Here is a 12,530-nt window from a genome sequence, read left to right as displayed (position 1 = left end):
AGGAATGCCAGAAATGTCTCCTACCAACCCAAATTAAGTTTCCGTGTCATCAGTATAGATACAACTCAGCCTTTGTTATACTCCCCTCCAGAGGAGAAGCAAAAGAAAGGACAGCAGTGGCTGGGCATGAAGCCATAGCAACTCCAGAATGCTTCCATTTGTCTTGTCCGAAGTCCTCGCCATGCTTTGTTTTATAATTTAGAGTTCCACAGAGCATTTAGATTGAAGGTCTTAGTCTTTGTTCTTGTGGCTGTTGATGGCTCAGGCCCATGGCATACAAGTTCAAATCAGTGAAGGAGACTATTCATGAGGGCTGGTTATGGGCTGTGGAACAGTCTCAGCAGGTTTGATGTTTGCCTGTATTCTGTTAAGCTTTTTTTGTGCCTTGTGACAAATACTTATCTTTGCACCCATAAAATTGTACTGCTATCATTAAAATAATCTCCCAGAGTATTAGGCTGCTGGCATGACTTTTCCATGGATGGAGATGAAAGGGTCTGGCAGAAGGAGAAAGGAAGAGAAGACCCTTACTAATAGTAAATTCTTAAGGAGTCCACTTAATACCCATGTGGCATATTGGTATGTACCAGTGCTTAACTCACATGGAAGGACCTCACCTGCACCACTTGGCAGTCTTGCCCCTTTTTCCCTGGGGATCTAAATCACCTCTGCCTTAAGGGCTATGACACATGTTTATCATATTCCCTAATATGTAACTACGAGGCATTATTACAAGAGTGCAACAGAAAAAACTAGAATTAAATAGTGAATTGTTTGGCTGTTATAGTTTCTCTGTAACTGTGAATGAGTAACTTCGGTATTACTAACTCTTAACTAATGACTCTATTGGAAAAGTCAAAGCTTCCGTTCTGAGATTTTCTCCACTACATAGAGCCCTCTATTACAGCCCTATAACAGAGTACTAGAGAAGTGCTGGAAGCATTGTGGGATACCACTCTCTACAAAAAAGTCAGCCTTAAGATTTTTTGTACTTTGGGATCTGCTGCTTTCCAGCATTGCTTGCTTTAAGCCAGTATTTTGTTTTCATTCTTAGCCTTGGTTTACAGTTGGAAATTTACTGATGCAGGTTAGAAAAATATGAAACCTGATAGCCCAAGTGCAAGGCCTGTACCTAATGGGTATTGGTGCTTGCAGAACTGACAGGAATACCGTGGTGAGGTCAGGCAGAGGGCACTGCTTTTATGGCTCTGTTGTCAGTAGCCTTCTGTGGTACCATATTGCACTTTAGAGATGCAATTACTATTTTCTTTGTGTTATAGAAGGCAAATTGCAGGGCCAACAGGTTAATTGTATGGCTACTTATTAATATTAAAAAAATGTGAATCATCATCTTGTAGGAAGATTCCTGGCAGGGAAGTGAAGCTAGAGAGGGTCAGTTCCTCTGGATACCAAAACAGAGGGATTTTTAAGTTTAACTTCAGGTACACTGATTTATGTGTGTCCTAATCCAGTAACTAAACCTTTTAGTTTAACTATGCTCTAGCTGAAAACTTAATTATTTTTATCAATTAATATCTTTCTATGTACTATATTTTTGTGCACTTCCACTGTAACACAGGGCACTACACAAGATGCTACAAACTATGTTTTAACATACAAGGTAATTATGGGAAATTTATGATAGTGGGGAACATACTTGGTCAAAGCACGCACACAACTGAGATTTGGGTTGCTCTTTAGTTCTCTAACATACCTACTCTGATACAAAGGAATCATGTATTTTAACCCTTATTGGAGAGCTAATAGAAATATTAAGAAATCTGGGTAAAATAAACTGTCTACTTTCATTAAATTTGGGATTATGATTTTGTTAAATATATTTTGACCTATCCTAATCCAGTACTTGGGTTAAACAAGTAAAATGTTACACTGTAGTTACAGATTCAGAAACAGATGGACAGTAGCATGGCAATGAGCATATTCTCACATATAAAAAGAGAGAATTAGAACCAGAAAATAAATAGTGTGAAGTTAAAACCGAGTGGTTTTGTTTGTTTTGGTTTGGTTCTTTGTTTGTTTAACCTGGATTAGAAGAGAAGTCTGCTTTCCTTCTTCCAATTACTTAGGTTTACTTCACCAGACCCTTTGTATCTACACCCTGCATTGAGAGTTGTGGGTTGTTTCATTTTTTGTTTAATCGTTTTTTGTGTTTTGTTTGTTTGTTTGCTTTCTGTGAGTGTAGGTGTAAGGAGCTCAGAATACAACCTGGGAGAAATTGATGAAAAGGAAGAGATGAGTGTGCAACAGAGAGAGGACAGTGAAAGTACAAACTACTCTCTCGGGACAGGAGAGATTACTGCAGCCTTCCACTCTGCTGAGGTGCCACTGGAAACTGAAAAAAATTATCTTGCTTCATCAGCTCCAGTTCCCAGCAGTGTTTCTGTAGAAAACTCTCAAAGCTTCCAGGAAGAAAAACAAGAAAATGTGAGCACAGATGGCAAGTAAGTACGTTTTGTGACAAAGAAAGGAGCACTGGGGAGGGAATGGAGGAGGCAAAATGTAGAGTGCTGTTTGATTGTGAAGCACAGAATGGAGAATTGTGAGAGAGGAATGAGCTTAATATGCTTAGCTTTCATTGTAGCTCTCTTCTGTGTATATCAATTCATGAAGCTTTTCAACAAAAAAGACAATGAAGTGTTCTGCAGACTATTCTGTTTAAGTCTCCCTTTCCTTACTACTCAAACAGTTGGACCCCAGAAAAACTCAAGCTGGATCTAAAATAACCAGCATATGTATTAGAGCAGCATGCTGTGAAAAAATTTTTGATGAGAATTTAGAAATTAATTCTTAGACTTGGGGAAAACCAGATAGATTGTCCATTTTTCTTCTTCCAGGCACAGTTATCTATGGTTTGCATATTTGTTATGGCTTAGTTTTCTTTTGTCTTTTCCTTATACATTAGCTAGTTGTCTTGACCTGTCCCGGTCCATCTGTTCTTGGGAAAACAAGTTAATTCTTCCTTTTTAAAGAATAAACACATTAGTTTTCTTAACTGCTCTTTTTGCCTTCTGGCGATGATGTACCTTTGCCCTTCAGCATGTTTGTTAAACTACCTGACTCAGCAGGCTTCCAACATAAGTTAGTGCCTGCATGAAATAAATGTTGATTGTCCAGAGAAGTCCCATTGTTTTAATGTAATTCACTATTTCTCTGTTCCCTGGGGCAACTAAACTGGTTACTGTTTCCAATTTAAATTGAGAGAACTATTTCATTTATTGCACTGCAGCCAAAATGTGTATATGCTCTAGTAGTCAAAAACTTTCAAGGTAGCATGGAGGGCTTTGACTTGTGTATCAAGGGTCTGTTTTGTCAGTCCAGGGCCAAGTGGGGCTTTGGAAAAATAGTTGATGCTCTGTCTTGACAAATACAGTGTTAGCTGCTTGGGTGTTTCTACTCTATGGGGATCTATGTGGAGAAGAATAAGCCAAATGTTATTTTTAAGTTGGTTTGAACTTGTGAATTATCAGGCCAGTGTTAGTGGGCCAGTTAGGCCAGTTGTCCTGGGGATGTTTCCTTTTTCGCTCCTTAACTTTTATAAGCCTTTCAGGCCTATAATCCTGGTAAATGTCATCTAACATGCACTGCACTCTTATTTTACAATTTGGCGATCCTTTCTTTCCAGAAGTATCACAGGGATTCTAGAATGAGGACTAAGGCTTCTCTGACATTTTATTTCTGGAAATCTTTTGATAATTCAGATCTTTTATAAAATACCTAGTTACTTTGAAGAGCTGCTTTTAATCAAACTGGGGGATATATGTAATATTCCAGTCAAAACTACTGATTTCTATAATGATGCTCTGTGCTGTTCTGTGGATCTTGGGGTTTGCTTTTCTTGTTTTAAACTGTTCAGCCTGTTGCAAATACTTGTAGATCAGTCCCTCAGCTGTGTTCAAGGGAATGGAGATAAGCAAGAGTACAAAGTGCAGGACTGAGATTTTGCTTTCTTCCAATGATAATTTTGAGACCGTATGCCTTCTTGGGCACTTATAGTATATTTTGGACTGTACAAGCAACATATGAGGGTGGATGGTAATTGGGGAATTTATTATTTGAATTAATTCAAAGCAGGTGCTCCTGTTTAAAGCATTTTTGTATTTCTGTTGTTCACTGGGATCTGAAGACATAAATTCTATGCATTTGGAATATGTGTAGAATGCAAGTTACATATTTGATGTCTGTGTCTTTGCTGTTCTCAAGGTATTTCTTGAAAGGGACAGAATTTTTCATCACTATTTTGAAAAGTCCATACTGCACAGTTCATATGTTCATATGCAGTCAGTGTCTCATGCAGCTTCCTGCATATTGTGCTGGGGACAAAATCAAGGACATGTTTTAAATGTTGGGGATGTTAGAAGTCTTCACACTAAGAACTGTTGTGTGAATCATAAACCATCACCTTTGTGGTGTCGGTGAAACTGATTAGTTAGTGCAAAGTGGCTTGTTCAAACTGCAAGAGTAAACAAAAGGAGGGGAGGAAGGGAACGAAAACTGATCATCTGCTTTCACAGAAGACAGTGAAGCTGGATGTCATTTTGGTAAAATATCATAGCAGCATTTTTTTTTTTTTTTAAGTAATCTATTCGGTTGAGTACTCCAATGTTTGGCAGAATCATTCTATTTTGTCCATCTGTGTTTGGAGAGTATTGCCAGTTCTCTTGCATCATTCCTTGTGTTTACTAAAATGAATGGTACCAGCATATTTAATGTACTGTGTGCTTTGCAGAGGACTACAGACTGAGATAAGCAAAGATCAGGCTGCATTTGAAAAAGACAGGAAGCTTGGAATTTTGGATGAAAATAAAATAAATGGTGAGTAGTTCCCACTCATTTTTAGTACTTCAAAACAATGCTGAAGAGAACTTGTTTGTTCCTCTGAAAAAATTCACAATACAGTCAGCCCTTGAATTCCTATAATCAGATTATTGTCTTTGTGCTTTCTCTAGTTCTGGTTTATCCTCTCTGAGATGAGGTGGCAAGAATTGACTGCAGTTTTGTGTTTTTTTGCTTTTATTTTTAATATTTTTAAATTACTACCTATTGCAGTAGTCAGTGCTGCATTGTGCCGTTGTAGGTAGGTATGGCTGGAGCAGTGCTGAGGAGAGGGAGGTTGGACACAGAGGTGATCCTGCCACGTGGTGCAACATGGGCACTGCAGTGCAGCAGGGAAGGAGAGGCCAGTGGTGGTTGTTTGCTTATGAAGATAGCATAAGTTTTCTGCATGAAAAGGCAAATCTTTTCAAATAATAACAGCACAGAATGGCATGGTGATTTGAAAAGAAATTACAACATCCTGTGCATGTAATGGATGTCAAATTTTTCTCTAGATTAAGTGACCTGCCTTACCCTTTTGTGACACTGATTTTCAGATTTATATCTTGGGCCTTCCAGTCTTTTACATCTCTGTTTATAACTCAAACAATATACTGCATGAGTCCTGTTTATATGTGGCATAAGTCTTAACAATCATTTTATAACATACTTGAAAGGAGGTTATCCATTTTTTCTTGCAAAATACCACCCAAATTATTATTCCTGAAGAATTTAATTTTTCCAATGTTGTATTTAAAATAATTTGACCAAAATATTCCTGTGTTTTGGAGAAGACTACATGTGTTTAGTCCAGGGATAGAAAACTGAGTTATCAGAGTCTTGCTAAACTTGTTAAACTTTTTGAAAAATGGACTTGGAAAATGGCTTTTGTCCATATGTTTTCCAGTTGTCCCCTTTTACAAATACATAAGGTGTAGCTGACAAATAACATTTGAAATGTTAAAACTAAAGAGTAGCCCCCACAAAAGTATGGAACTACATAAAGACTGCATCAAACTTAATATTGAATAGTCTTTGAGCTCTTGAGTCACTTATTACAACCAACTGAAATACATTAGCACTTCTTAAATTATTTTAGAATAGATTTTTCTATTAAGCTGATGCATGGCATCAGTAGCCTGTTAATTAAGAAAGAATACCTGAGTTAGAATACTATTATTTGGCAGTATTAGTCAAATTTATCTTTAAATAGCCTTTAAAAGTAAGTGTCCAGGAAAATTCTGACATAAATGAGGAGCCAGTCCTTGTAGTTAAATACATCACAAAGCCCTGAATCCAATGTAAGGGGGAAGGCTGAAACTTTTTGGCATTTTTATTAATTTTGGAATCTCTCTTTAACTTAAAGATCACAGTGAGCCAAAACTCCTTTCAACAACAGAAGAAGGGAAAGAACTTCAGACAGTTGAAATTAAAGCAGGAGATTTTAGAGAAAATAACAAGCTTGAAGTTGACAGACTATCAAACTGCCAGCCATGTAAAAACGACATCTCTGGAAGTCACAGAAATTATCCTCAACTGATTCCAGAAAATCAAAATCAGAAGACTAATCAAACCAGCTCGGACACAGTAAAAACTCAGGATGTTGCAATTCAGGCAGGTCCATTGGAAAGCAATTTGGGAAGGACTAAACAGAAAGAAATTACTGTTCCTGAAGATTGCGAATTATCCACATTCAGAGGACTGGTCCCTCAATACAGCACAGATACAAACAACCCACTTCAAGTGAGGCATAGAATACAAGAGGATGAAGATACACAAACACAACAAAATATTGAGAGACAAGAAGCCACCCATGAAAAAGTAATGCCTGTAAAAGAGCAAAGTCACATCTGTATGAATGGCAGTAATTTTGCTCCACCAGACACAACTCCAAGAACTCCAGAGGGCTCTCCTGTAAGGGGTTACCCTCTTTATAGACAGGACACCAAACCTAAACCCAAGCCCTCTAATGAAATTACAAGAGATTACATACCAAAAATTGGGATGACTACTTATAAAATTGTGCCTCCAAAATCCTTAGAAATAATGAAGAGTTGGGAATCAGAAATTCCATCAGATTATAAGGATCAAGAGGTATCTACTTTGGAAAACTCTCTGAAGCATGAAGATCCTAAAGAATTCAAGGTGCAAGCTGAAATTCCTCATCTTCCAAAAAACGTGGATAATTTACAGAAGCACTCACAAAATGAACCTGCAGCAGCAAATGATCTGCTGCAGAGAGTGAACAGCATTTCAAAACAAGTTTTGATGACTGAAGCTGAGATTACTACTGAGAGCAACCGGATGGAAACAGTGTCTTCCAAACAGCGTGTCCCACTGCTGAGCTTGGATAATAAAAATGCTTCTTCTGAAACTGAAGACAAGTCAAATACACTAAGTCCTACAATAAAGCCTAGTTCTTTTTATCTGCAGATGCAACGAAGAGCTTCAGGTCACTATGTGACATCTGCAATTGCGAGAAGTACTGTTTGTGCTCCTAATTCCATTCAAAATGAAGCTAAAAATACAGAAATGGGAAATAAAATCTCATCACCTGATCCAGCTTATTTGTCTTTACATAAAATAAGTGCTTCCTCTCCTCCAGCAAATGAAGATAAAGTTGATGAAAAAAGAGTTGAATCCTCCACTTCTCCTGTTATAAGCAATAAACCTTCAAGTTTTCCCTCCTGTCCAGAAGCACCATTGAACCTAAGAACCCTAAGAACTTTTGCAGTTCCAAAGCCATACTCCAGTTCGAGACCATCCCCTTTTGCTCTTGCTGTCTCATCTGCAGTCAAAAGGTCCCAGTCATTCAGTAAGACACGTACAATCACTAGCCAGTCACCAAGAGAGGTGTTTCCTGTTGAACTACCCTCTGCTGCTTCAGCAGCTGAATTTTCCTCGGCTACTTCTGTGCCTCAAGCGAAAAATCCTTCCTTAAAAACCATAACAGGGGGACCACAGAATAGTCTAATGGATAAGGTAAACTTAATCTCTAATATTGGTTGACAGTTGATCCACTGTCATCTAGGGTGACTAGTGTAGAGGCTGATCAGAAAGTGCTGTATTCATACAGTGTAAATGTGTTGTGGTGTCCAGCAGTAGCACAGCTTCATAATGAAACACAGGAATACATGGAATGCTGAAGTGAAAAAAACCCTCATTCAGATTATTGGTAATATTTATTTCTTGCCATAATTAGCATCTCCTACTTCAAAGAACAGTACGTTAAATAGAATAATTCATACTGTGTATAACTACTTCTAAGTTCAGAGTACGTATGATTTGTTCTTTGTAGTTCTCTATGCTGATTAATTTAATTCTGAGTGGTGTGATGAGTTTTGCTTCAAGTGATCAAGGCACGGACACATTTCAACAGGGTTACAAAAATTTGCTGGCATAATTACCTGAGGGAGGAACTATGTGCTATAGTGGAAATGTGGCTGATCTCTGTAATCTTGAACTAAGCAAACACTAGAATGGTGGCAGTTTGATAGGCAACCTTGTGCCAGGTTGATGTAGTTTTCTGTTTGTGACTAATTCAGATTAAAGGTTTTTGTTTTGTTTTTCCTCCTGCTTTCTTCCTTTACAGAAGGCCAGCAATGTGAATAGTGAGCAGAAGAGTCAGATGCTATCAGGTGCTTCCACTGATCACCCAGCCCCTGTCACTAAAAGACAAACTGTGGTGATGCTTCAGCGCTCTGACCCAGAACAGATCCACCAGAGTTTGATGGCTGCAATCCGCTCTGGAGAAGCTGCTGCCAGATTGAAAAGGGTGAGTTTTCATCATTGCATCCATAACAATGAACTCCTGGTACTTCCTTCAAAATGACTATACTAATGCCTGACACTAAAAGCAGTTAGCTTTGTCACAGGAGCTGCCAGGAGCTCCCTTAAGAGTGGGAAGAGAGGTAGAGAAGAGAGTTCAGTTTTGATGAATGAACTGGTGAATGCACACACAAAGCTTCCTGCCCGTATTTTCAAAAAGTACAAATCCAATTGGAAATTTCCCTGAAATTAATTAGAAATCTTAAAGTTATCAATTAAGTATCTTTTTCATAAAATCAGGAATGTTTTCAGCACAGGAAAGACATGGATCTATTGGAGCAGGTCCAGAGGAAGGCCACAAAAATGATCAGAGGGCTGAAACACTTTTCCTATCAGGAAAGGTGGAGAGAGTTGGGGTTGTTCAGCCTGCAGAAGAGGAGGCTTCAGGGAGACCTTATAGTGGCTTTTAAACACTTAAAGGGGGCCTGTAAAGAAAGAAAGGGGCACACTATTTAGCAAGGCCTATAGCAATAGGACGAGGAGTAATGGTTTTAAACTAAAAGACGGTAGATATACACTAGATATAAGCAATACTTTTTTTTACAGTGAGGGTGATGAAACACTGGAACAGGCTGCCTAGAGAGGTGGCAGTAGCCCCATCCCTGGAAACATTCAGGCTCAGGTTGTACAGGGCTCTGAGTAACCTGATCTAATTGAAGGTGTCCCTGCTTCACTGCAGGGGGGGTTAGACTAGATGACTTTCAAAAGTCTCTCCCAACCCAAGCTATTATATTATTATTTTCAATTATTTGTTTGTGTTTATATGTTTGAAGTGGTATGGTTTTAGACATATGCCAAGACTCAGTGTAGCTGCAGTCTCTTGCAGGCAGTTAACACACAAGTTGTGAAGACTGATTTTTTCTATTTATTACACTGTCAGGTCTTGAATTCTTCTTAAATGTATTTCCAGCCGCCTGCTTCTGTTTGATAGTAGGAAAATATTTCTCAATGTTTTGTCAACAGCCTTGGTAGGGCCATCTTCCCCTACCCCCTCAGGTTAAAAGTGTGGCATGATCTTTCTTTTCTCTCCTAAAATTCACCTATACTGCTCTTATTGGGCAGAAACATTGCATACTTAAAAAATCTGTGTTGTTTTAAATGTGTAACTAAAAAATATAATCATAGTTTCACACAAAGCTTTCTTGATCCAGCATTAGTATTTTGCTTTCAGTATAGAGGAATAATTTCTCATTGCAGAACATTAAAGAAATTCAATAGTTTTTGTTTCTCTTCCCTTTTGAACATAAAACTTGAAAGAAACAAATCGTGTCATGGGTGAATGTGAGGGGTTTTTTTTGTTGTTGTTTTATCGAAGTCTTTCATTCCCTAGGGTCAAAATTTCTCTGTGGATGGTCAGATATTAGAACAATCCATTTCATACGTAAGGTTTTATTTCAGTGTAGCACTGCAGCAGCCTCTCTGAGACGTGTAGATCTCCTATTATTTCTACACTGAATAGGAAGATTCAGTTTGCTGGAAATGTACAAGCATGCTTAAGTAGTTTTTCACCTCCAGTTAGTAAAAGTAGTACATAATACACCATAATATTACTTCTAACTTCATGTCACTAATTACAGCCATTTTAAAAACAGAATAAAATTAAGTAAATGCTGTATTGTTCAGAGTCAGCTAGAGGTCAGCTCTATCTGTTCTACCAGAAATATTATTTGGATTTAGTTTGCATGCATTTTTATTAAGGTGTTTTTTGTTTGTTTGTTTTTTAATCCAATGCATAATTACATTCTGAATAACATTGAACTTTAATTACTTGGTATAGTGTGTGAACTTTGTTTTATGATTCTGTGGGAAATATGCATATGCATGGCTGTTGGCACAGTAGCTTATAACTTAAAAAATAAAGTTTGTAATGTGCTTTTCAAAATTCAAGATGTCTCTTTCTACTAGAAAGAAAACAATAAAATTATGTGGTTATTCTTTCCTTATAGAAATCTTCTTAGGATAGATTTGACCCATATAGTGTTTATCAGTCTACATACAAGAACGGCATGGGGAAGAAGAGAGAGATCATAATTGAAGTCCTTTTCCCCTTCCCTTTCTCTTCTTTGGGCAGAAGTATATCTGCTGGGGGTGAGGAGAGGGCTATAGTTTTTTAAGGAGAAATAATAATAATAAAGATACTGTGAGCACAAAAAAAGCTTTCCGCAACACAGAAACCTGAAACAGGCTTCAAAAAAGTCCCCTGAAACACACAGTAAAGAACCCATTCAATTTTTAGCAAACATAAAACTGTATTTGCTATTTTTTTTCACTTCTACCCAGTGCACATACACTGTGTTACAGGCATGTCTGACAGCAGAAAAAGAGGGTTTTGGGCCTGTGGCAAATGTAATAAAACCATCTCATTTTATGTTTAACATGTAGAACTGGCAGTAGTAAGGCAAACAAAGAAATTAAGCTTTTTGTATCAATAACTTACTAGCACCCAAAAGATTACCATCACTGAAAGGACTTATTTTAAAATGCATTCACTTTATAGCTTCCACTATCATGCTGCACTCAGTAAAAGCATCAATAATCTGATCCATTTGAATTGTGAATGAGGTCTGTCATGTGCTTTCTTTTCTTTTTACCTCTTACCATTCTCTCTTTCAGCTCTGTGAAGGAATCATTAAAAACTAAAAATCTTTATTTTTCCCCCTCTTTTACTTAATATGTTGTGCATATGCAGTGCCTAGATCTATGACCTTTTGTGTTGCTGCTTTTTTCTGTTCATTAGGGCCCTCAGTAATGACTAACCTAAAATGGGTCTTGAGGTTTCTTTTGAACCATTTTTCTCTTCAGAATGTTTTAATTGTGTTTAGTAAACTGTGAGCTGTGGTATGGGGTTCTCATGACTGTGAAGCATCCACAGATCCTGTTGACTCCAGCTGAAGTTGGTGGTTTATGCTGATCCCCTAAAAATCTGGACTTTGCTATCTATCCAAGAAGCTGCAATTTACTTCCGAGGAAAGAAACAACCATGGTATAAAGGAGTGTTAGAGATTGTGTTAGAAATCAGCTCTATTCAATATTTAATGAAAAGTGTTTGGTTAATGATGTGTTTTCAAGTATTTCTTTGCAACCAGGTCTGGAGAACGACTGAAAATTATGTGTTTAAAAAAGTTATATATGGAATTTTTAGATAGGATAAAATATGTTTCTGAGTAATTTCTTACATTTCCTCTTCCATTGCATATGTGCTTTGTTCCGAAATCATACAGGATGTCTTTCATTGTTATAAGAAAAACACTAACTGAGGTAACAGGTTTTCTGTTGCCTTGAAGTAATACCATGTAGAATACACAGAGAGTAGAATCTGAAAATTAGGTTAATATTTCTTTTTTTCTTTTTTTTTTCCATCCCCTGCCTCCAGGTTGGTCCTCCATCAAACACCATATCTGTCAATGGAAGAGCCAGGCTTGCTCCTTTGTATTCCACAGAAGCAAAAACTAATCACTAGATATTATACCAAATATTTTGCACTTTACTACTGCTTCATAGGCCAACTTAATACTAACTAAAATGTTTTGAAAGTGTAAATGCAAGTTTATGTTAATATATTTTTTGTCAATTGTTATAGGAATTTCGAGTTGGGTCCTTTGATGCCTTGGAAATATTAGAATATGTAAATTATGGTAATGTTTTGCCCTTTTCTCTTTATAAAAGCTGACTATGCTGCTAAAAGATTTAAGAGAAGGTGCAGATGAGCTTTGCTTATGTTAGAATGAGATTCAAATATTCTTGATTTTAGCCTTCAAGACTGAGCGATATGTAGCACTATGCTGAAGCAACCTAAGAATTTTAGATAATTAATTTTCAATTGTATATTACTTTAACAGATTGTATGAATTTAAATCCACCACATGCTG

The 12,530-nt window shown here is 37.3% G+C and overlaps 1 protein-coding gene across 1 annotated transcript in view; it reads left to right on the top strand.

The window, feature by feature from the left end:
* Nucleotides 1–12,142, top strand: part of COBLL1 (cordon-bleu WH2 repeat protein-like 1) — a 35,394-nt gene extending 23,252 nt beyond the window's left edge. Inside the window, exons 10-14 of the mRNA XM_009996099.1 lie at nt 2,204–2,462; nt 4,748–4,833; nt 6,200–7,815; nt 8,426–8,608; nt 12,035–12,142. Coding sequence (XP_009994401.1) covers nt 2,204–2,462; nt 4,748–4,833; nt 6,200–7,815; nt 8,426–8,608; nt 12,035–12,121 — 2,231 coding nt within the window. The 3' untranslated portion in view covers nt 12,122–12,142. The remainder of the gene's footprint in view (nt 1–2,203; nt 2,463–4,747; nt 4,834–6,199; nt 7,816–8,425; nt 8,609–12,034) is intronic.
* Nucleotides 12,143–12,530: the final 388 nt, after the last annotated feature.

Source organism: Chaetura pelagica, unplaced genomic scaffold (genome assembly GCF_000747805.2).
Source record: "Chaetura pelagica isolate M959 unplaced genomic scaffold, ChaPel_1.0 scaffold3, whole genome shotgun sequence".
Classification (NCBI taxonomy): Eukaryota; Metazoa; Chordata; class Aves; order Apodiformes; family Apodidae; genus Chaetura; species Chaetura pelagica.
Note: the sequence above shows the minus strand (reverse complement) of the source record. Positions and strands in the feature narration are given on the sequence as shown.